This window comes from Zonotrichia albicollis, unplaced genomic scaffold, assembly GCF_047830755.1.
Source record: "Zonotrichia albicollis isolate bZonAlb1 unplaced genomic scaffold, bZonAlb1.hap1 Scaffold_83, whole genome shotgun sequence".
Taxonomy (NCBI): Eukaryota; Metazoa; Chordata; class Aves; order Passeriformes; family Passerellidae; genus Zonotrichia; species Zonotrichia albicollis.
This window is the reverse complement of record NW_027428460.1, coordinates 4,451,722-4,475,843: the sequence shown is the minus strand read 5'-3', so window position 1 is coordinate 4,475,843 and position 24,122 is coordinate 4,451,722. Positions and strand designations below refer to the sequence as shown.

General features: G+C 52.8%; 1 protein-coding gene across 1 annotated transcript in view; it reads right to left on the bottom strand.

The window, feature by feature from the left end:
* Positions 1 to 15,579: 15,579 nt before the first annotated feature.
* The window catches only part of LOC141728045 (uncharacterized), a 621,306-nt gene continuing 612,763 nt past the window's right edge, over positions 15,580 to 24,122 (bottom strand). Inside the window, 1 exon segment of the mRNA XM_074534345.1 lies at positions 15,580 to 16,368. Coding sequence (XP_074390446.1) covers positions 15,890 to 16,368 — 479 coding nt within the window. The 3' untranslated portion in view covers positions 15,580 to 15,889.

Here is a 24,122-nt window from a genome sequence, read left to right as displayed (position 1 = left end):
GTGAGTGAGACTCTGCTGCAGGCCCAGAGATTGCAGCTGGGGACACACATCCAACTGGCAAGGACCCAAACTCTCCCCAGTCCCAAGTGAATGCCGGGATCTGTACAGGGTGTTTTGTCAGTCCTGTTCTTCCTTCTTGATTGGCTGGAATTGTGCAATTGCACTTTCTTCCTCCTCTGGCTGTGCCATGAGTGGGCCAAAGCTGGTGACTGGGCCGTGCTCCTGAGGCAGTGCAGTCTGGAGCTGGTGGATGGAGAATTGCCCTTCTGCACTGCCAAACCAGAGCAAAAAGCTGTCAGTGGGACTTTGTGACTCTAAGAAATCCCTGTAAGTTTCAAGGGGAATGTGCAGCTCATTGGCAGGCTGAGTAGGAAGGTCATCTTCTAAGGGATTTGGGGTTTGACAGAGTTTCCATTCCCAGTCCTGCTTGGAGCTGGAAGGGCACAAAGCAATTTCCTCTTGCTTCAACCACAATTTCAAATACCAGTGTTGGAAACAAAGCCCAAAATCTTTTAAGAGGTTGCTGAGGTCACAAAGATGGATCCATGCCATCAGCACATTTACAATGCAAATAACTGAGTTCTCTTTTTCAAAAGATCATTTACTTCTTAATGCAAAGAATGCATTTGCAAAAAACCTTTGCATTTATGTTTTGGTTTTTTCACTAATATTATGTTATGTTTTTTCACTAACACTTAGATTTTATTCTTACCTTTACAATTAACCTATTTTTTTCCTTTTTTCTCCTTTCAGAAGAAAACATGTCCTATCAAAGCAATGTCCTTTGCTCCTGATTCTCGTGTGGAGCAGCTCCCTTCCTGCTGGCTGAGCTGCTCAGGCAGAGCCCGGCAGCTCCTGGCCCTGCAGGGCTGAGGCTTTTCCCCGTTGCTGGGCACAGACTGATGGAGCAGCACTGCTGAACTCGGGCACACAGAGGGACCAGCAGCAGCTGCCTTTGGCCACCTGAGGCTCCAAGGCCCAAACTCTGAGCAGCCAGGGCTGAAAGAGACTGGCAAGATCTGATCCCTGACTCTGGGCCAGGGCTGCACAAATGACCCCACAGCAGCAGCAGCAGCAGCAGCAGCAGCAGCAGATGGAGCTGACTTTGAGCACAGCCCCTGCCCCTCTTCCCTCCCGTGTGCAGCGGTGTCACAGCAGCCTGAGGCACCTGGGAGCCCCCAGTGCCAGCAGGGACTGGAGATGGCAGCCCTGGGCTCCTGGAGGCTGTGCAAGGAACAGAGCTGGGCACTCCCTGTCCATGGGGAGCTTCCAGATGGAAAAGGCTGCTGTGCCCAGGCAGCTCCAAGGGCACAGAAAGGAGGCTCTGGAGCACTGGATCTGTGCCAGTGCCACAGTCCTGGGCAGCAGCCAGCGAGCCCTGGGGGAACAGAGGGCACAGCAAGAGGGACAGAACCAGGCAAGGGCAGAGACTGGAGAGAGCCAGGCCCGGGAGCAGGAACAGCTGCTCCATTGCACTCTTGGAGAAAGCTCTTGGCTGGTTCAAAGTGCTGAAAGGCGTGAAGGGCAGAGAGGAGGCCACAGCAAACAATGCTGCTGTTTGCACAGCCTCCCCTCTCCGTGTCCCAGAAGGAATTGCATGGACTGTGTTCTTCTCTCCGAGTCGTCTCGTTCAGCATGAGCAGTTCAGCACCAGGAGCTGAAGGAGCTGAAGCCTCAGGCCACAGGAGCTGGGCAAGAGGGAACTTTTGGAGCAAAGTAATGCTGCTAAAATAGACCCAGCTGAATGCAGTGGATAGAATCATGGAATCACAGAATCCTTTCTGTTGGAAAAGCCCTCTGAGCTCACCCAGTGCAGCTGCTCACCCAGCAGTGCCAACCCCAGCAATGAACCACGTCCCTGAAGTGCCAAGGCCTGGACACCAGCCCTGAGTGAGGCCTGGACAGCAGGCCCTGAGCCAAAGGTGGCCTCTGGATGAACCTTCCCAGCAAAGGTTATCTTTGTATCTGCTCCCTGATGAAATATGCATGGTCATTAGCACTGAGATAGATGTAGCCACTCATTAGTGAAACATGTATAGAGCTTTGTGTATTTAGAAGCCAGACAAGGCCATGAAATCTGACATCTGGCCTTGTTTGGGGCTCAAGGATAAAAGTCAGCTCCCTTGGTTCCTCCTTGAGCCCTGGCCAGGCTTTGGGAGGGACTCAAGAGGAGGATGAAAGCAGATGTGGCCACACTAGCAGTGCTGTCAGTTTGTTCATTCAGCACTGTCAGAGCTGGGCCCTCTCCCAGCGGGGTTGGAGCCTCACCTGGGGCTGGAGGCACCTGCAGGAATTCCCAGTGCCCAGGAGTGGCTCTGCAGCCCTTGGCTGTGACAGCTTCCCCAGCTACTGTGTGGGTCTGGGGGATGGTAAAGGCTGAGGGTAAATGCTGCTGGATCTTTGTTAATCACTGCAGGCAATCTTTGGTGGGGATGGTTGGGTGCATTGCTGAGCTGCTCCTTTGGTGATTCTTTGCTGATCTGAACTGCAGGAAATGACACTGATTCCTTCAGCTGGAGTTTGAAGGAATTTGGTACTGACCCTGCCCACTGGTTAAACAAAACTGGCACAGTCTGGCCAGATGACAACAAAATGTTGCTTGTTCAATGTAAATGTGAGGAATCAGTCCCCTCAGAAATTCCCAGCTAGGAAGCCCTTCCCTGGAGTTCCCTGGCTCTGGAGTGGGCTGAGGTCAGAGCCCCGTGTGAGCAGTGGGGCAGTTGGGTAAAAGAAGCTGCACCCCTGGATGGCTTCAAATGCATCCAAAAATTTCAAATGGAAAAGGAAAAGACCTTGTGGGTTTGGGCAGACAAAGATGAATTTGTTGAGAGTACATAGGAAACAGCACCTTCAGAAGGAACAATTATTGTTGGAATGCTCCCACATTGAGCAACAGAAGAAGGTTTTAATCTTGACCTGATATGCATTTGTACAAGTGAAATATTGATATAATAAGTATCTATATACATATTTATAGTGTAATAAGACATACATATAATATATCTATATATACATATATATATAATTCATATATATATTAATATATTCACATAGATAAGTGGGTATATATGTGTATACACATATATGTAAAACAATAGGTATATATTGTTTATATTGTTTAACACATCCTGCCAGACCAGATCTCCCTGTTTGCCCCAAGGGCCCCTTTGGAACATGCTCTGATCCACGGGGCTCTGTGTGAAGGCTGCTGTGACACTGAGGGACTTGCACAGGAATTCCATCCAGGAGCCTGGGTGCCCCTCAGGGACTGGGACCCGGCCACTTCCAGCCAGAGGGGAAAGGGCCCCCCAAGCCTTGTTAGCCACAGACAGCATGGTAAAGCTGAACAGCAAAGGGCCTGGGGGCATTATTCTGGAATTAAAAAGGTGCCAGCTCCATGGACAACAGAATTCTTGTTCCTAATTGGAATGAGATTGAGAAAAAAGAATGAAGAATGGTGTCACTAAAGTACTACTGGTGTCTGTAAGGTGTACCTTGATAGTCAGCCAGAATCTTTGTCTGCCACAAACACCTCTACTGTTTCACCAAGGGATTGGTCATCAAAATGTAACGATGAGTTATGATGGATTGCTGATCTTCCTTTGTAATTCTTTGCTAATGATAATGTGCTTTGCTGAGTTTATCCTTTTGTAATTCTTGGCAGGTGCGCATGATATAAATGACACAATTCCTTAAGTTGGTGTCTGTGTCTTTGGCAGTGACCCTGCCCACTGGTGAAACAGGGCCCCCTCTTGCCTAAGTGTTCCCTGGGAAGGCAAAAGCCCTCACTCCAAAATTCCCCCCTTCCTCCCTGTTCCCCCCATCACACCCTGAGCATGATGTGCTCTGGTCTGGGCTATGCCTGGGGTCAGCTGGGGTCCCCTGTCCTGGCTGTGTCCCCTGCCCAGCTCCCCCGCAGCCCCAGCCCCTCCCCAGCGTGGCTGACGAGGGGCAGGACAGGCCTTGGCTGTGCTGCAGCTCAGCAAGAACAAAACCATCTCTGCATGCTCAGCCCTGTGCTCAGCACCCGGCCCAGCAGTGTCTCAGTGCCAGGGGCTGTGCCCTCAGTCCCTGCCAGGGGTTTCCATGGCAACTGCCAGGCCAGGTGACCCAGGTGTCCTCCCAGGGCCAGTTGCCTTGGAAACAGTGCCCAGCCCTGCCCCTTTCTGTCTGGCTGACCTGGCCTTTGGCCCTGGCAGTGCCGCTGGCTGCTGGTTCCTGGTGCCTGAGCGGCCAGCGCGGCACAGGGCAGGTGGCCATGGCACAGCCCCCAGCAAGGGATCCCCTCTGGCTCTGGGCACTGACACCAGCCCTGAGCAAGGGCCCAGGGCAGCTTTCCATGGCCACCAACCATCACAACGGCTCTGGGCACTGGTTGCCATGGCACCAAACCAAGGAACGGGTCCCCGTGGCCATTGCCATGGCACCTGGTGGCACCAAGGAGTGTCACTGCAATTGTACCTGGAACAGCCCTGGCAGCGCTTTGTCCCAGGGTTGCCATGGCAGCTGAGGGCAGCATGGCTGGGGCTCTGCAAGGGCCCTGGGGCAGACGGGAAGGAACAGCAGAGCAGGGGCTGATCCATCCCCAGCACGCTGCACAGCCCAGGGCAGCGTCCCAGAGCGTCCTCATGGAGCTGCCAACAACATCCCCCCTCTGCAGCCCTGGCCTCTCCCCCAGCTCACACAGGTGCCCCATCCTTGCAGGCACAGACACGGCAGCACTGGCTCAGCAGCCCCTGTTTGCATTGCACACAGCAGGGGGAGCACTCCCATGCTGTTGGTGTGGGGACATGAACCTGAGGGAGCACAAATGCCATCAGCCCCTGGGGCCAGCAAGGGCTGGGGGATGGCAGGGAAACCACCCAGGTTTGTCCTGGCCTCTGCAGTCAGCCAGAAAGTTTGTTCCCATCAGCTGGGAGTGCCCTGTGAGTGCCATCCTGTGGGTGCCCTGTGATGGCACTCAGGATGATCTGTTCCATAACCTTGCTGGGCACCCAGGTCAGGCTGACAGGCCTGGAGGTCCCCAGATCCTCCTTCCAGCCCTTCTTGGGGATGGGCTCACACTGGCACCTCCAGTCCTCTGCGAGCTCCCTGCTGAGCCAGGACTGATGGTAAATGATGGAGCGCAGCCTGGGGAGCTCATCCACAGCTCCCTCATTGGCCTAGGATGGATCCTGTCTGATCCCATTCACCTGTGAGCATCTGAGTGGCTCAGCAGGTCACCCACTGCTTCCTCCTGGATTCCAGGGCCTGTTCTGCTCCCTGTGCCCATCTACCAGCTCAGGAGAACACTTGTCCTGAGGATATCCTCTCCTAATATTGAAAATTGAAACAAACTAGGGGTAAAGTAGCTCAGCCTTTTCCTTATCTTTTGTTACTATATTCTCCACTGCATCCAATAAAGAGTAGATGTTCTCCTATTCCTCCTCCTTTTTGCTATTTTTTTTTTATTAAAACATTTTTATTCTTTTTGCAGAACCCTCCAGGTTAAGTTTTAATAGAGTTTTCAACTCTCAGCTTTTCTTTCTGTATGACCCAGCAACATCCTTAAAGACTTCCTGAGTTGCTGGTCGTTTTTACACTCCTGAGTCTCCAGAAAAGCTCCATGGGCAGCCAGGCCAGTCATTTTCCTCACTAGCTCATCTTTTGCCACACTGGGACAGGCTGCTTCTTCCCCCTTATGATTACTTTCTTGAAATGTGTCCATCCTTCCAGGACCCCTTTGTTTTTAAGGGCTGTTTCCCTTAAAGCAATCAGTACCTGATTAGGTACTCCCCAAATCTGCAGCCTAACCAGGCCAAAGTCTGCCCTTCCTATTTCCAGGGCAGAAGTTTTGTTGCTGCCCCTCCCTCCTTCACAGAACATTGAACACTTTATTATTTCATGGTCACTCTGCCCCAGGCAGCCTCTGAGCCCCACATCTGCCACCAGCCCTTCTCTGTTTGTGAACAGCAGCAGACAGAGCTTTCCTTGGCAGTGGGAGTGTTACCAAAAATTTAGTAAAACAGAAAATTCCTTAACCCCAATGTAGCATTAAGAAGCAGCATTCTTTATTCAGCTGGATGCACGGGGGGAGCTCCTCCCAAAGCTGTGCATGCTGAGTACAGGAGAGTTTCTCTTTATTTTCTGTATTTTGCATACATATTCATTGATTGTCCTGGACTAAAAATACATATGATAATCATTTCCCCAAAATTATTAATATATTTCCCCTCCCATTTACCCATGCATTCTCCTGTCCTGGGGGTCTCCCTGGTGGTCCCTGGTGGTCATGAACCCCAATGTTCCTGTGGGCCTGGCTGAGCTGGCAAGACAGTGAGGCTGCTGAACTTCCAGTTCCCTTCTCACACAATGGGTACTGTGTGGTTTCCACTGTCCTGGGGTTGTGGAGAACAAGCTCCAGGTGTGAGCTCACCTGGTGAAGACAATTTATCATCTGGTACCATGTGGTCACAGAGTGGGCTATGACATCACAGAGTGGGTTAGGTGAGGTCATCGAGCAGCCATGGCATCATAGTCTGCCTCTGTGACATCAGAGATCCAGCTGTGACATCACAGGGCAGAGGTCTGACATCACAGTACAGACTGTGGCATCACAGACTCTGGTGTGACATCAGAGACCAGCTGTGTGACATTGGATGTCGGATCTCAAGATTTCAGTCCTGAGATGCTGAGCCTCCGAGACCAGCTTGGGGGTCTCGGGAGTCCTGGAATGTTGCCAGAAGTGTCTGGTGGCAGGACTTTAACCCTGCACAGGAGACGACAAGGATGAGGGCTTCACTGGGTGAATGGTGAAGGGATTAGTTAATTAGAGAGTGAGACACAAGGTTTAAGATTTATGTACAGGGGGGTTTAGAGGAGTAAGATGGAGGAATTGGGGTGTGTCCTGTCCTTCTTCTTCTCTCTCTTCTCCTCCATCTTCTTTGGCCACGGTGGCACCTTTCTATTGGTTATTACTAAGAGTACACCGAGTTATAAGAATAGATGGTATTGGGGAAAAATGATAAATATTGTACACGTAGCAAAGGGTATAAAGATACGTGGCTGCCCGGAGGGCAGACACAGTGTGCCCATGGCTGACTGCTGAGCAGATCTCTGCTGGCTGAAAGAACATCTTTTAGATAAACAATTAATAAACATAAAACCAGAAAGAAGAACTGAAGCCTCTTCTCGTCCTTCGATACGCGGGCTGCCCCAAGGCCACCTCCGGGCTCTCCAGGCCCCTCAAACAGCCGAGATAAACCGGACAATTGGAGAATGCTCTGTGACATCACAGAACAGGGTGTGACAACCCAGAGGGGCTGTGTGACATCCCAGGGGGTCTGTGTGACATCCCAACAGGGCTGTGTCAGGTCACTGGGTTGGTCACTCTGCCCCAGCCCCCCCTCACAGTTTCTCCCAACAAGTCCAATGCTGTTCATGCCCAGCAGGGTCCCTGTCCCCCGGGATCCCCCCGGCCCACCTGGAGCCACAGCCTCCACCAAAGGATGTTCCACAGGATCCACCCCAGAGCCTGACAGGGGACAAGGGGCCAGGGCTGTGCGATCCGGACAGCAAGGACGGGGATTATCCAGGTCACTGTGGCCTGGGTTGGGTTGCCCAGGGCAGGAAAGATGTCTGGCAGCTGGAGCAGGCTCTGGGAAGGGCCTCCAAGGTGGGGCTGGAGCCCTTGGACTGTGAGCAGAGGCTGAGGGAGCTGGGCTGGTCCAGCCCAGAGCAGGGAAGGCTGAGGGGCTCCTCATGCCAGCCTGGCAGTGCCAGCAAGGAGGGGATGGAGAACACAGAGTCAGGCTCTTCATGGGGGGGGGGGGGGTGCTGGTGGGAGACAAAAGCCAATGGGTGGAAGGGGAAAGAGGGGAGATCAGCCAGGGCATGAGCAGATGAAATGTCAGGCTGCTTTCAGCATTTCCTCAACACCAAGAGCAGCCTGACCTCCCTTCTCCATCCACCACTGATAGATTTGCAAATCAGGAATTGTTTGAGCTGTTCTGTCCTCAGTCCAGGACAAGAATCCTGATACAAGGACTTAATTGTGTTTATATCTATCACAGAACTACATTAGTCAAAAATTAATTTTAGTATGCAAATCAGTTGTGAACAGTGGACTCATCAGACATGCTGGGACATTGCACATAGCTCAGGGAAGAGTTTGTAATTGTGTGATTGTTATTTTAATGGTGTAATTTTTGTTAAGTTATATCCTGTTCAACTGTGGTCTGTTGGCTAGGTCCAGTGTGGGCTGGAGGGAGCTCAGATTTGCACAAGGCTGCTCTCAGTGCCAGCCTTGGATGGGGAAAATGGTGGGGTGGGGTAAGGTACAGAGTCTGATTGACTGTCAGCCATGAAAGCTCTTGATTTTCATACCCAGTCAAACTGCATGAGGAGGTACTAGGATTCAATGTCAATTGGAGATTGCACATTTCAATGAATTACTAGTAAAAACAAATTACAGGACATAAAAATATTTTCTTGCTGTTTTTCTAAATTCAGGGTATTCACATTGAATTGGCTTCTGAAATCTGACTAATTAACCTCACATTTGAACACTTAAATCAAATTATTCCCAGAAGCTTAGCTTGTTTAGCTGTTCTGAATGTTAATGAGCCCTGGGGCACTGAATTCCTGCACTCAAGAGCTGAAGGCTGAACAAGCTTCTGGAGCAGGAAAATTCAGCAGCAGCCTCCAAGGTGCTGAGGATGTCAGCAGCCCCCACTGAGGCCATCCCTGCCCAGAGACCGTGGGGGAATGGGCAGACAAGGAGAGCGTCCCTGGGGCTGGGGCAGCACAACTCAGAGGCACCAGCAGCTCCAGCTGGGAAATGGAGTGTGGAATGTGGCTGGGAAAGCCCTGCCTGGGCTGGGCCAAGCAGGACACACAAGCCCTGACTTCCATCCAGTAGAAAACCCTGTCAAGGAGATATTTAAAAGGAATTACAATTGTTTGTGTCCTCTGACTTGGACTCCCTGGAAAAACACCAACAAGAGATTCTCAGGAGCTCAAAACAACCAAACAGTCTTTACTGATAACTTTAGAAAATCAGAGAATTTTTGGCAAAAGATTTAATATGACATTCAATCAACACAGAACACTTCTTAAAGCACTGACTTGGCCCATTCAACTTCACAAACTCTAAGCTATTTGAATTTTACATTACTCAAATTTGCAAAAGGACTGAAATAGAAGAAAAGGACAGAAAGAGAGAGAGGCAAAAAGGATACAGAGGAGCATACACAGAGGTACCACCTCCTGGATTCCAGCAGTGTTTAGATGGAAATTCCAAGAGGTAGGGTCAAGATGTGTGCTTGCCTTGAGGTCAGCCTTCAATACCCCTTGGTCTCCCTGGGCCCTTCCCCCAGCTGGGACTGTGGGTCATTTGGTCCCTCAGGAGCTGGGCTGGGGCTGCAGAGGTGGCTGTGGAGCATTGCCTGTGCTGTGCCAGGGACTGGCAGCCACTGCTGGGCTGGGATAGAGGCTCTGGGGGGACTGGGGTTCCAGGGCAGGGCAGGGCTGGGGTTCCAGGGCAGGGGAGGGCTGGACCTGCCCCTTCCTCCCCTGTTGGAATAAGATCCCAATATTACCAGGTAGATTGTGCCTGGGCTCATCTGACCCCTGCTCCTGGGCCAGAGGCGGCAACTGTGGTGTTTCACCTCAGAGACACTTTTGGCTGGCTGGATGGTGCAGCTGAGCGCCGAAACAAGTCCAGGCTTGTAGAAACTCAGTTTGCCTCAGGTGGGAAGGCTTCAGGCTAAGGTGAGGAGGAAAAGGAGACAGATTCTGCCAGAGGGTTAATATCAAGAGTTTATTCCGTGGTCAAAGACATCTGAATCTTGGGTAACAGCTCCAACAGAATCCCGACTGCATGGCCTGAGTGACTTTTTAAGTTCCAGGGGGAGGGGAAGGGAAGGGACAGGTGAGCCACCAACCAGGTGGGAGGGGCAGGGTCTCAGGGAACGATGACACCCAGACAGACCAATGACCTCTGGGCACAGGGGCATCTTTTGAACCTGACCAACCACATGATGGCCTTGCTGGAATGTTAAGACTGATTGACAGCCCAGCAGGAGGCGAGGGGGAAAGGGAAGGGGAAGAGAGATATTGCCATGCGCGTGGGCGTACACAGCCCTGGATCCGGCTAGCTGGTGAGGGGCGAAGGCCGGTGCCCCTGTGCATCTGAAGCCAGCCCCCCTCGGCGTCTTGGCCTCGGGCTGAGCTGGGTGATAGCTCGGAACGGCGCGGTGAGAGACGAATTAGGAGGCGACCACTTGCTGGGGGTAAACTGTCGGTTTATTACAGAAGCACCAACGAGGAGGAGAACCACCCAGCAAAAAAATGGCCCCGAACAGGGGGCGGGAGAGGGTTTTTAAGGAAAAGGAGGGAAAAAGGCAGGGAAACCCGGCTAACCAATAGTAATACATATTTGGAGGTGCGAAACATAATTGATATACCAAAGTAACCAACTGTTATGAATCATAGGAGGGGCTCTGGGGCTACAGCCAACCATAACTCCCAGAGAAAAGAAAATTCTCGAAACCTGGGAGGAGAAGGGGGTGATTGACTGGGCCCAAGGAGGAGACAACTTTCACTTATAAGGGAAACCAGGGGAGGAGCAATTACATATCGGCAACTAAGAACAGTGAGGTTTCCATAGCAACCTAACTGACAGGGTAGCAGCGGCGGGAACTAACAGGGAAGGAAGAAACCATTTAATACAGAAAATGGGGGAGCAAACTAACAAACTTAAGAACACACTACAGCATTGCCACACCTGGGAAGGGGCTTGGAAGTTTAAAACAGGAAATTGCAACACACTGCAACACTCCCCACACATGAAATGTCTTGAGTCAAGAAACTCCTCCACTCTGTCACAATAGGGAATACTGGAGGTGAAATCCCAATTCTGGCCATGGGCACCTAGATAAGAAGGACAGTTCTTTTCCTTAGGAATGAAACCCCGGTTCTCAGTAAATTTCTGGTTTGATTGTTTAGATTCTGTTTGGTTTTGTTGTTGCTTTGTTTCCTTGTTGTGCCTGAAGTGTCCAGTCAGGAGCAGAGTGACTCTTGCCAAGGAACTTTGTGCTGCTGTCCCTTAATATTAAATTTGGGTTTTGCTGCTCCCTTGCTGGGGATTTTCCAGCGCACTCAAGGCCTCGTTGGTAGCAGGGTGAAGGAGCACTGGCCCTGGCTCTGGCTGCCGGGGGGTCCCTGTCCCCCTGTGCCACCCCCAGGGCCCCGGCCCCCGTCCCCGTGTCAGGCTCTGGGGTCGATCTCGTGGAACATCCTCTGGGGGAGGCTGCAGGGCCGGGGGTGGGGGGACCCGGTGGGACAGGGGACCCTGCTGTGCATGAGCAGGGTTGGACTGCTCTGGGGGGAGCTGTGAGGGGGGCCAGGGCAGAGTGACCTCCCCAGGGACCTCACACAGCCCCTGTGATGTCAAATTGTCCCAGTGATGTCACACAGCCCCCTGTGGTGTCACACAACCCTTGTGACATCACACAGCCCCTGTGATGTCCCAGAGCCAACTCTGAGACGCCACTCTATGATGTGATACAGCTGCTCTGTGACGTCACAGAAGTCTCTGTGATGTCAGAAAGTCACTCTATGATTTCACAATCTCTACTGTGAATGCACAGCCTACTCTATGATGTTACACAGCCATCCAGTGTTGTCACAGCCCACTCCCTGATGTCACAGAGCCACCTTCTATGATGGCAGGATCTGCTCTATGGCCTCACACCCTACTCTATGATGTCACAGCCAGCTCTGTGATGTAACAACCCCCCTCAGTGATGTCACAAAACCCTCTCTGTGATGTCATACTGACACTCTGTAAGGTCACAGCACATACTTTGACCTCACTGCCAGCTCTATGATGTCATGCAGCCATGCCGTGATCTCACAACTTGTTCTGTGATGTCACACAGTCCCGTCTATAACGCTGTAGCTGCTCAGTGACCTCACACAACAAACTCTGTGATGTCACAGCCCAGTCTGTGACCTCACACAGCCCACTCTGTGCTGTCTCACAGCCCCTGGCTGACATCCCAGCTGCTCTGTGGCTCTGTGACACAGCCACAGAGGTGCTGCTGTGACACAGCCCCCTCTGGGCCATCCCACAGCCCCTGCCAGTGCTGAGCCCCTGTGAGCTCTGTCTGTGCCCTGCTGGTGTCCCTGAGGGGCCCTGGCAGTGCCCCAGCCCTGCTGGGCTGTGCACAGGAGCTGCTCCTGGCCAGAGCTGTCTCTCTGCAGCGCTGCCCTTGCCAGGAGCTGCCTCTGGGCCAGGAGCCCTGCCCAGCTCAGCAGCACAGACACAGCACAGGGACTTTAATGATCCTCTGGGGCTTTGGTGCTCTTTGCATCAGACTCAGTCCCTCACAGTGTGCCCAAAAACTTCTCAAAAACTCAAAAATAAATTGAAACACAGAAGTTTTCTTGAAGGGTTAATGGGTCCCATTGAAGGACAGGACCGAGAAAGTGTCTGCAGGTTCCAAGTAGAGCAGAACACTGGTGGCAGTGATGACAGGTAGGGACAAGCAAGGGAAAGGCGTCTCTGGTGCTGAGCAAACCTGAGTCTCTGTCCCTGCAGGCTGTCAGCATCCCCCAGCTGCCCCACCTGGCTGGGCCCTTCCTTTGCTGACAGCTCTGCCTCCTGTCTGCCTCTGCCTGCCCACACAAAGCCTTGGGCTGCTCCAGGCTCCTGCTGGGGACGTGCTGCACCACAGCCCTGCCCTGCCAGGGAAATTTCTTTCTGCTGGTGTTGAGTGTGGGCCTCTCCAGCTGCCCTTGGTGCCATTATTTCCTTCTCATGCATATATCCTCCAGGAAGAAAAGCTCCAGCCTGACATCCCCATTTAATCCTTCCCAGGCTATTCCCTTTCAGTCCTCAGTCTCTACTCCACTGACTCCAGAGCCATCAGCCTCTCCCTGCTGGTTATGTGTTGAGGCCTCCAAACCCCATTCTGGGAGATTTTTGAGTCCTATCCAAGGTCTGTGAAAAGGGAAAAATAGCATTCGAAGTTATTTTAAAATAAATCCTACAGTGACAGAAAACAGGTCAGTATCTTTAAACTGAATGGGGACAAATTAACATTTGTTAGAAGAAGGAAATATTTTACAATTATAAAAGTGGCAGGAAACTGCAGCTGTTTTTCCAGAGAAGTGGATTCCCCATCCCAGGAATTGTCGAAGAGCAGGAGATTTGTGCAGCCTTTCCCATTGAAACCCTCTCATCCCCAGTGACAGAATTCCTGTAGTGTGGGTTCTCTGATGTGCTGGGTGCCCTCACAAGGCTTCTGGCGAGGATGTCTGCTGAGGGCAGCCAGGCTGCTGCAGGGGCAGTGACCTCACAGCCATCACCATGGCAGCCCTGTCCCCTGGGCCTGGCTCTGCCCTTTCCTCTGCCCCTGCATTGGCTCTGGTGGCATGAAGAGTTTTGTCATTAATATCTTGTCCCCGAGGTGCTGGGGCTAATGGCTTCCCAGTCAGGCTCCTGGAGCAGAAGTGGCTTTTCAGAGCCCAGCCAGGAATGAGCCCTGAGGCAGCAGCTCTGCAGTGGTGGCCACCAGGCCGGGCTGCCAAGGGAGGCTTCTGGCCATGGCCTGCAAGCAGCTGCTGCTGCCAAGGTGCCTTTGGTGCCTCAGGCTCTCCCTGGCACAGCTCCCAGCACGGCACTCTGCCCTTGTGCCCGAGCCCTTCCCTGTGCTGGGGCTGGCCTGGGGCTTTTCCTGCAGCGGGACCTGCCCTGCTCATGGCACAGGAAAGGCAGTTCCTGCTGGAGCAGGAGGCTCTGCCTGCAATGGGCTCCAACAACTCCAGCAAGGCCCTGTTTGCAAAGCCCCCAGTGGGAAATGAAGGAGGGGAGTCACACTGCTTTAGGGGTGAATAATGCTGAAACTGGCCTGACTTTTCCATCCCAAAGTTCAACATCATCAGAGGGAGCTGAAGCTGTGGCAGAGCTGGAAAAATCCCCAGAGAAAGGAACAACCAAGTGACACCACTGAGAGCTTCTGCAGAGCTGCTGAGCTGGCCCAGCCTGGGCATATCTGACTGACAGGGCAGCACCTCAGACGGGAAAAGTCCCATCCCAAATTTTAATGGCAGCATCTCCTGACATTTCCCTTCTTGAGGGGTGTGGGGATTCCTCCCAGTGGTGGGGACACCCTCAAGGTCACTGCTCCAGGCTGAGCCAAAGGGATTTGCCCATGGTAATTGGTCTGGGGGAGTGACATCAATTTCTGCTTAATTACAGGTTTTGCTTAACACAGTTGCTGTGAAATAATTCCTAGTGCTCTGTATAATATATTTTACATCTCTTAAATCCTAGCATAAATATTTCTGATTTAGGCAATTTTGTCTAATCATTGCCATAATAGAGAATACATATTTATAAAAATATATCTGCCCATGACAGGAACCCTGTGAGTGTCTGGGACATCCTGGCTCTTTGGCAGCCTGGGGACTCCTGGGATGTCACTGTGGAGCCCCTGTGAGTGCCTGTGACAGATGGGTGCCTTTGCAGCACAAGGTCCCCTGGGATGTCACCATGGAATGGCTGTGACTGCCTCTGACCACATGGCTCTTTACCATCCCCAGAAAGCCCTGGGAGGTCTCCATGGGGCCCCTGTCTGTGCCTGTGACATTCCAGCTCTCGAACAGCCAGGAGACTCTTGGAAAGTCCCCACGGAACCCCTCTGAGGGCCTGTGACAAATCTGATCCTTAGCAGGCAACCACCACCAGCCCCCTGTTGCTATGGTCAGTATCCATGGCAACCATCACCAGCCCTGTTGCTATGGTCAGTTTCCATGGCAACCATCACCAGACGCCTGTGGCTATGGTCAGTATCCATGGCAGCTCCATGGAGACCCCATGCCGGTGTGGTTGCCATGGACACCAGCTCAGGCCTGCAGCCAGACCCTGTTGCCATGGCAACCATTGGCAGCCCCATCCCCAGGCTCATGGGATCCCAGAACCACAGAATTGGCTGAGCTGGGAGGGAGCCATCAGGATCCTCCAGTCCAACTGCTGGCCCTGCACAGGACACCCCAACAATGCCAGCCTGGGCCTGGCAGCGCTGTCCAAATGCTGCTGGAGCTCAGAGAGCCCTGGAGCTGGGACCCTTCCCTGGGGAGCCTGGGCAGGGCCCCAGCAGCCTCTGGGCAAAAACCTTTTCCTGACATCCAGCCTGAGCCTGCCCCGACTCAGCTGCAGCCATTCCCTCCACTCCTGTCCCTGGGCACCAGAGGGAAGAGGTTCCCACAGCCCCAGCCAGGGACCCGCTCCCAAGGCTGTTGCCATGGCCACCAGGGCTGGGACCTGCTGGGATGCTCGGTTTCCGGGGCCCAGGGTTCAGGAATGGGATTCCCCAATTTCCTGCCCCCGCTAAAACTGCGCTGCCCTTGCTGCCCTCCCAACTCCCATGGAAAGCACAAAAGGCAAAGATCCCAGGCTGGGATAATTACTGGGAACAGCAATGAGATAAGGAACCAACATAAACAAATTGTTATTGATAACAGAAGGGATTAGAAAAACTGTTTACTGTTTATATCAGAGAAAACTAATATATCAACAACAGACTCTTCCTGGCCATGCATTTCCCCTGCCTGAAAAGGACACACTTCTCCTCAGGGAGAGAGAGAGAGTCCCTTTCCTGCCCCTGGCAATGACCTGAGATGCGAGTGAATGTAATGACACGGCCATGGCCAGCCCCTCATGTTCTTCCATCCCACATCATGTCTTTGGCAAGGGCAGGAAAAGGGACAGGTGTCTTCCCAGCATAGACCACAGAGAAACTGGATCACCAGGGATCTTCCCAATGTGGGCCCTCTAATGGGGGATGAAGCTGGAGTGATGCATGAAGCTGTTCCTGCATTTGTGGCATTTGCAGGGCTTCCCTTACTGGTGGCGCTGTTGGTGTCTGGTCAAGTTAGAGCTGGTGGTGAAGCTTTTCCCACACTGGGGACATTCGTAGGGCCTCTCCCCAGTGTGGATGCGCCGGTGCTTGATGAGGTGGGAGTTTTGCTTGAAGCCCTTCCCACACTCAGGGCAGCTGAAGGGCCTCTCCCCAGTGTGAATCCGCTGGTGCTGGAGGAGATTGGAGCTGGTCTGAAACCTGTTCTGACACTGGGGACACTCGTAGGGCCTCTCCCGAGTGTGGATGCGTTGGTGGGTCACAAGGTTGGATCTGTATCTGAAGCCCTTCCCACACTCCCCACACTCATAGGGCCGTTCCCCAGTGTGGATGTGTTGATGGATGATCAGGTGGGATCGCCGCCAGAAGCTCTTCCCACACTGCAAGCACTTGTGGGGCTTCTCCCCATCATGAAGCTGCTCATGGGCCACCAGCTCTGAGCTCTGGCTGAAGCTCTGTCCACCTTCCTGGCTCAGGGTGGCTCTTTCTTCTTCAGGGCACCCTGGGCTGGGTTTGGAGCCCCTCCTCATGGGGGATGTCTGAAGTTTTTCTCCCCTGTTGGATTCCTGTGCGCTAGAATCACTCAAAACGGCCTCTTTCACGAGGTTCTGCCATGCAGATTTTTCCTCCCTGGTCTCCATCCTCAGTTCCTTCCCTGGGGAAGGAAGGAAAAGGAGAGGATGGGATTTGCCTTCATGCCAGAGGGAAGGGGAAGGAGATCCCTCCAGTACATCCCTGGCAGGACGGGGTTGGCAGCAGGGTTGTCCTGCAGCTGGGGGCTGTGCTGGGCTGGGAGATGGGGCAGAAGAGAGGGGGAAAGGGGCACTGACTTCCTCCTCACCTATCTGGGTGTCCCGGGGCTCCTTCCTCTTTCTCACAGCCCCTTTTTCCATCCAATCAAGATTTGGGAATGGGAAATCCCGTTCTGGGAAGAAAACAAAGGGTGCGCACATTGTCTTTTATACTGGTTTGAAGGCAAACCTGGGGAGGGTCTAAACCAGAATTACAATTTAAAAGAAAATTAAGATCAAGGCAATGATACAGAAACACTGTCTTAGACTGACAGAGTCAGGATATAACCTGACACCCTGTTGTTCAGGGTGATGGCAGCAGTCCCAGTAAATGGTGGTTGCAGTCCTGTTGGAGTGATGAAGGTGATTCTGTCGAAGCAGTGATCCTGTAGAAGGGTCTGGTCTTCCTGTGGAGGTCCAGTGGTGGTTTTGGAGCTCTTGTCCTCTGGCAATCCAGTAGGCAAGCTGCTCCTGGTGTAGCAAAGTGTCAGCTTATATCCAGGTAGGAATGCTTAGATCCTCCCCCTGGGTGGAGCATCCCACAATGGGATGATGGAATTTTATCAGTCCTGCAGTGACACTCAATGGCCCATTAGCAGAAGATATCTCCCCTGCAGGGCTTTATCAGGGCTTAGTCATGGAAGAGATAAAGAACAATGCCCTACCTGTTTATAGCAGTTGCTGAAGGTGGGGATTGAAAACATGCAGTTGGTTACATCTTGCATGGCAGCCTGAAACAGTGGGGTAATCCCTGCTCAGGGGGTGAACACCACCCCCCTTACCCAAACTGGCTCAGCTGTAAAACCCACACCCTGGGAACACACACACGAGACAATGTCACACTTGCCCTGCCCCAGGGAAGGGCTCTTTTTCTGTCATTCCCTTCCTGTCCCCCCTTTTCTATCCCATTTACTGTTCAATAAAATTCGTTTTGGGTTTGGTCTCATTATCACCTTAATTGGGGCAGAGGAATCTCTCTAACACTTTTCTTAACCAGACTCACCAGACTGTGAAATTATTTTGGCACAGTGACTTTAGGCACTGTTCTCTGATCCCACGTGCCTTTGACAACAGCATGGTTCCCTCCTCTGAGGAGGTTGTGGTTCTCTCTGGAGGAACTCTTTGAAACTGAGCTGCAGCTTCCTCTGAGTGACTTATGGGAGAACCGATGAGGTAAATCGCCTTTGTGGGCCCAGAGTGTAAAGAAAATATTTTGTTGTCCTTCTATTACAGCGACCTGATGAAGGTCTTCAGGGTGAGAGAAGTGGACGAGAATCTTGGTTCATGATCAGAAGGCTGGATTTTATGATATATGGTATATAATACATTATAACTATACTAAAAGCAATAAAGAGAAAAGTTGCAGAGGCTTGCTAAGCTAAGAATAGAAAGAAAAGGATGAATAACAAAGTTCTGTGTCCAGCAGAAAGCAAGGACCAACTCTCCCGTGAGTGGTCAGCAAATCCAAACACTCACAGAAGACCAATCACAGATGCTCCTGTTTTCCACATCAGCAGATAATTATTGTTTGCATTTTTCTTCTGGGGCCCCAGCTTCCCAGAAAGGACTAATCCTAAAAGAGAGCATTTTATGAAAAAATGTCTGCGACATCCTTCCTTGAAAAGTTTTTTAAAATCACAGGAGGAAAGGGAGCAAATGATACCAGCAAGACTGACAAGGTTCATTCACCATATGGTGGGGAACACAAGGCTGCTAAAAGTCCTACAAGAATCTCAGCTCAAGTAGCTAAATTCCCAAATAACTCCTGAATTCCCAGGCTTGAGTGCTTTGCGAAATGTGAGAATCATTTTTCTCTTCATCCCTGTCGCCTTTGTGACAGCTACAAAGAGTTTACTTTCCTTTTAATGATATCTGTATTGGGCTGAATTTACACTTTTATCAGAATGTGCTAGCAGCTGAGCTGGAGCTGTGCAGGAACCAGTGGAACTTGGAATTGCCACAAAATTGCTTGTACTGTCAGTTTATTAATGTTTGGGATTTGTTTGCATTTTCATCACATCTGACTTGCGGGAAAATCAAATAATCATCAAAGTGATTTATGCAGAGTCAAGTTTGATTTCTGCCAAATTAGTTGTCTAGTGACCAGGGGATGCTTGAGGGGTCTCTGTGCCTCTCGCCCTGGGGGATGCTTGGCAGGGGTTTGGGGGGGTTGTCCCCGTCCCTGTCACCCCAGGCCATTCCCCAGGGATTGTCCCTGTCCCTGTCACCCCAGGCCATTCCCCAGGGGGTCTCCATCATTCTCACCCAGGAAATGCCTGGGGGGTTTCCCTCCCTCTCACCATTGTGCCAGGGGGTGCTCGGGGCAGTCTCTGTCCCTCTCAGCCCAGGGGATGCTCGGGGGTCTCTGTCCCCTCACCCTGGGGGATGCTCGGGGGGTCTCCATCCCTCTGGCCTCAGGCAATGCCTGTGCAGGGCTGGGGACCAGGGGCTCTGTGTCCCTCTCACCGCTGAGGCTGCTCGGGGCTGGGGGGGCTCTCCCACCTTCTCACACCTGGGGAGGCTGGGGGGGTCTCTGTCCCTCTCAGCCCTGCTGTGACCCCACCCAAACATCATCGGGGTCAGAGGGACAGAGACACCCCCAAAGCCCCAGAGGGGCTGAACCTGGGATTTGGTTTGGGGCTGAGGATTTAGGAAGGGGCTGGAATTGGGGCTGGGATTGGAGTTGGGGCTGAGATTTGGATTACAGCTGGGATTGGGGTTCAGGCTAGACATGGGATTGGCTTTAGGGCTGGGGTTGGGATTGGGTCTAGGGCTAGACAAGTCTGGCACGGGGATGTGATTAAATACAGAATTGTGAGTGTGTCTATACGTGGAGTGAGATTGAGACCAGGATCAGGGTCAGGTTTGGGACTGAGCTCACCCAGAGCGGGACAGAGGGGATGTCACTGCAGGATGTCCCTGGCATCATCCCAGCCCTCCTCAGGCACCTCCAAACATGGGGAGCAGCTGGGTGCCCCAAGATCCAGGTGCTCCCACGCTGCCCCTCAATACCAGGCAAGCATTCCCTGAGGGCAGCCCTGACTGTGACCACTGGGGCTCTGGGATCAGCCCTCACATCCCTGTGGGAGCTGCAGCAGACAGGATGAGAGATTCCCCTGCCCTGTTTTTCCTGTAGAAGGGTGAAGCCCAGCTGCCCTTTCCTTCTGGTGCCTCCTCCTCTCCTCAGCTGAGGATGTCAAACTCCCCAGGAGCAGGAAAATCCCCATTCCCTCTTTCCTTGTGGCTGCAGCCTGGAACATCCACCCAGAATGATGGACTTTCTGACAGCCCTGCTGAATGACACTGGCAAGAGGTTTGTGAGAAGGGGAAGAAATTGTATTTTGATAGTAAATAAAAGGTGCAAAATTATTCCTTTCTGTTAATATTCCTTTTCAGTTAGTTCTGGTCTGTTTTCAGAGTGCCACCTTCTCAGCTGATTGTGTTTGTGCCCTTCTTTCTCTCCTGCCTCTCTTCCCCTGCTCTGTTTCTCTCTCAGTGTCTCCCTTGACCCAGGGCAGCTCACACCAAAGACCGTGCCCGGATTTAATTCCCAATTCAGGAGCTACAGCTGCCATGGGTGAAGTTCTGAAGGCTGGCAGTGAAATGCCACTGTAAGATCTTGCTCCACTTGGGTTTTGGCTCCTTCTTGACAGCTTTGCCCTCAAGGGCAGGAACATCTTTTAATAGCTGAGAACTGGAATTCCAGACCCTGGCAGTGTGTGCCGTGGATCCCAGAGGGGCATTCCCGAGGCTCCCAGGGTGCTGCTCCTGCCGTGCCTCCCAAGGAGCTTCTCTCCCAAGGGGAGAAGATCCAGCAGCTCTATGGGCTCCCAGAGCACACAGCAAAGGTGGCTTTGATGGACATTTTCCAGCACCTTCCCCTCTGGAAGCAGAGGGAGGGAGGAAATAGAAGCAAGTCCTGGAAGGACTGGGGTGGGAAGGGACCCTGCCCATGGGTTACGACCCCGCGAGGGAGAGACGCCTCTGCCGCAGTGAAGGAGCGAAAGAGAGCGTGGGAACGCAACCGACGATTATTGAACGTGGACTGAACGGAACAAGAAATGGGGAGGAGAAAGGGAGAGAAAGAAATCGGGAAGAGGACTCACAGAACAGAAAGAAACTGGAAAAGGCTCCCGCCCGGACTCCGCAGCTCCCAGGGACACCGGCAGGGCGAAGCGCCTTTCACAACTCCAGCCAATCAGAAGAGGCGCTAAACAATTTCCAGCCAACCAGAGCCTTTTCCGCTGATGACTCACCGGTTGCCAGGCGGGCCCGCAGAGCCCGGCGGCCCCGGAGCGGAATTTGGGGCTCGGGCCGGGGGGACGGATCCGCCCCGGGGGGGTCCCCGAGCCCCCTGCCCAGCCCTGGGGCCGATCGGGGGCTCCCCCCCCCAGCAGCCGGTGCTGCGGGGCGGCGGGGCAGAGCGGTGGGAAAGGGGGGGTCCGGGCTGGGAGCGGAGGAAATGCGGGAGGAAGAGGAGGGAGAGGAGGAGCAGGAGCAGGAGAATCGCGGCGCTCGCAGCGCCCGCACGCTGAGCCTGCAGCACCCCCTGCCCCGGGAGCATCGCCCCCAGCCCCGAACCGCAGGGGAGGGCGGAGGCCGAGCTCGCCCTGGCTCCAGCCAGGGGTCTCTGGGAGGATTTTTTGGAGAGTGTTCGGAGCCGGCCGATCCCGGACTCGAGCCCCGGATATCTCCGGGCTCCCTAAGAGGAGCTTTTTCGAGGGGAGAGGAGCCGCGATCGCCCCTCGGGAGGGTCCCAGGGGGTCCACTTGGGGATGGCCCGGTACCGACGGGGCAGGGCATTGGTTTTGGGGATCCCTGTGAGAGCCGGGGCTGTGGAACGGGGGACCCCCGGGGCGGGGAGAGGGGAAGGGGCGATACCGGAGCTGGGGGACCCCCGGCAGCCAGGAGATGAGGCGGGGACGGGACCCCCTGACCCTGACAGGGGTGTCCTGGGGTGACTTCATGATGGTCGTACCCCATCGGTCTGTTCTGCCCAGAATGAGTTCTGCAGCTTTAATGCTGGGTCTGAGAGTGAAGGGGAGGAGGAAGAATCTGCAGTTTGTTTTCAGAAACTGCACTCACTCCTCTACATTCCAGCTCCTGGATGGACAGACAGCAGGACAGAGCTCTCCTTTGCTTTTAGTCAGTTTTTAGGACTCTGAGGCAGAGAAGTTCCCTGGACTTTGATTTTTCTTTTTCTTTGGAGCCGTTTAAACCTGCTCTGGACTGAAAAACCAGAACACCACCGGCAGCTCCCACCTGAGGCCCACCGGGACGGGCCTGGGCTGAGGCATTTCCAGTGCTGGACGGACTGATAAGAGACTGATAATAGACTGATGATAGACTGATAAGACACTGATAAGGCACTAATAAGACGCTGAGTGCGCGGAGCTACAACCCAAGGAGGGACTTAAGGAGTTTGTCATCTATTGTCATCTATTTTGGAGCAGCAGTAGGTTTTATTGCTTAATATTGTTCAATTTTTGTGCTGGTGAATGCTTTTCCTGTAAAATAAAGTTTTTTTATACTTTTCTCCCCGGAAATATTTTCCCAGACTGGCTGAGGGTGGGGCTGCTGAATCGGCATTCTAGAGGAAACTCCTTTTGGAGGGTTTCAATCAAATTTGCCCTAAACCAGGACAGGTTGGTGGAAAGATGGGGGAACCCCAAGTGGCTGGATTGAGGGTAGGCTGGAGAGGGGGGCCTTGGGACCCAGAACCTCCCAGAATCCAAAAGCAGGACCCTGGAGAGGGGGAATCCCCAGGACCCATGGAATCCCCACCAGCCCTGAGATGGGGGACCAACCATAACCCAAGAGGGATGAGACTGGAAATGGGAAACTCCTGGTGGCTTGTTTTTATTCACTCTTGATTTTTGGACATCAGGTGTCTTCTAGAAATGGACCTGGATGAGAGGAATCCCCAACACAAGGCATTCACACCTTGTTTTCCCCCAAACCTTCCTGCTGTGACATCCCCCCTGTCCCGCTCTGGGTGAGCTCAATCCCAAACCTGACCCTGATCCTGGTCTCAGACTCACTCCATGTTTAGACACACTCACAGTTCTCTATTTAATGACATCCTAGTCCCAAAATCATCTATTCCCAGGCCAAATCCCAACACCAGCCCTAAAGTTAATCCCATGTCTAGCCTTAACCTCAATCCCAGCTCTAATCCATATCTCAGCCCCTTCAAGATCTCCAAGCCCAGCCCCAATTCCAGCCCCTTCCTAAATCCTCAGCCCCAAACCAAATCCCAGGTTCAGCCCTTCTGGGGGTTTGGGGGTGTCTCTGTCCCTCTGACCCCGATGATGTTTGGGTGGGGTCACAGCAGGGCTGAGAGGGACAGAGACCCCCCCGGCCTCCCCAGGTGTGAGAAGGTGGGAGAGCCCCCCCAGCCCCGAGCAGCCTCAGCGGTGAGAGGGACACAGAGCCCCTAGTCCCCAGCCCTGCACAGGCATTGTCTGAGGCCAGAGGGATGGAGACCCCCTGAGTGCCCCCAGGGTGAGGGGACAGAGACCCCCGAGCATCCCCTGGGCTGAGAGGGACAGAGACTGCCCCGAGCAGCCCCCGGCACAGGGGTGAGGGGGAGGGAAACCCCCTGGGGAATGGCCTGGGGTGACAGGGACAGGAAATCCCCTCCCAAACCCCTCCCAAGCATCCCCCAGTGTGAGAGGCACAGAGACCCCTTGAGCATCCTCTGGGCACTGGACAAAATAAACTTGGCAGAAATCAAACTTGACTCTGCAAAATCACTTTGAAGAATGTATGCTCTTCCCAATAGTAACTTGGGATGAAAGCGCAAACAAATCCCAAATATAAATAAACTGACAATCCAAGCAGTGATGTGGCAATTCCAATATTTATTGCTTCTTGCACAGCTCCAGCTCAGCTGCTGGCCAGTTCCGATAACAGAAAAGTGGAAATTTGGCCCAATACAGATTATTAAAAGGAATGGAAAGTTCTGTGTAGCAGTCACAAAGGTGACAGGGATAAAGAGAAAAATGATTGTCACATTTGAATAATGCCCACAAGCCTGGGAATTCAGGACTTATTCGGAAGTTTATCTACTTGAGCTGGGCTTCTTCTGGGACTTTCAGCCGCCTTGTATTCCTCACCGTGGGGTGAATGAACCTTGTCAGTCTCACTGGTAAAATTTGCTCCGTTTCCTCCTGTGATTTTAACAACTTTATAAAGAAAGACAGCAAATTATTTTCTTTACAGTGGCCACCGATAAAAGCCATTTTCCTCATAATTTCTTCCATAAAGAAATAAAATTTTATAAGCTCCATAAGCTCCCCAGGAGGAAGGGGGGATTGTGTCCAAGTTTCCAAGAGTTCTTCCAGAGAGAACCACAACCTCGTCAGTGGAGGGAGCCATGCTGTTGTCAAAGGCACTTGGGGTCAGAGAACAGTGCCCTGAATTC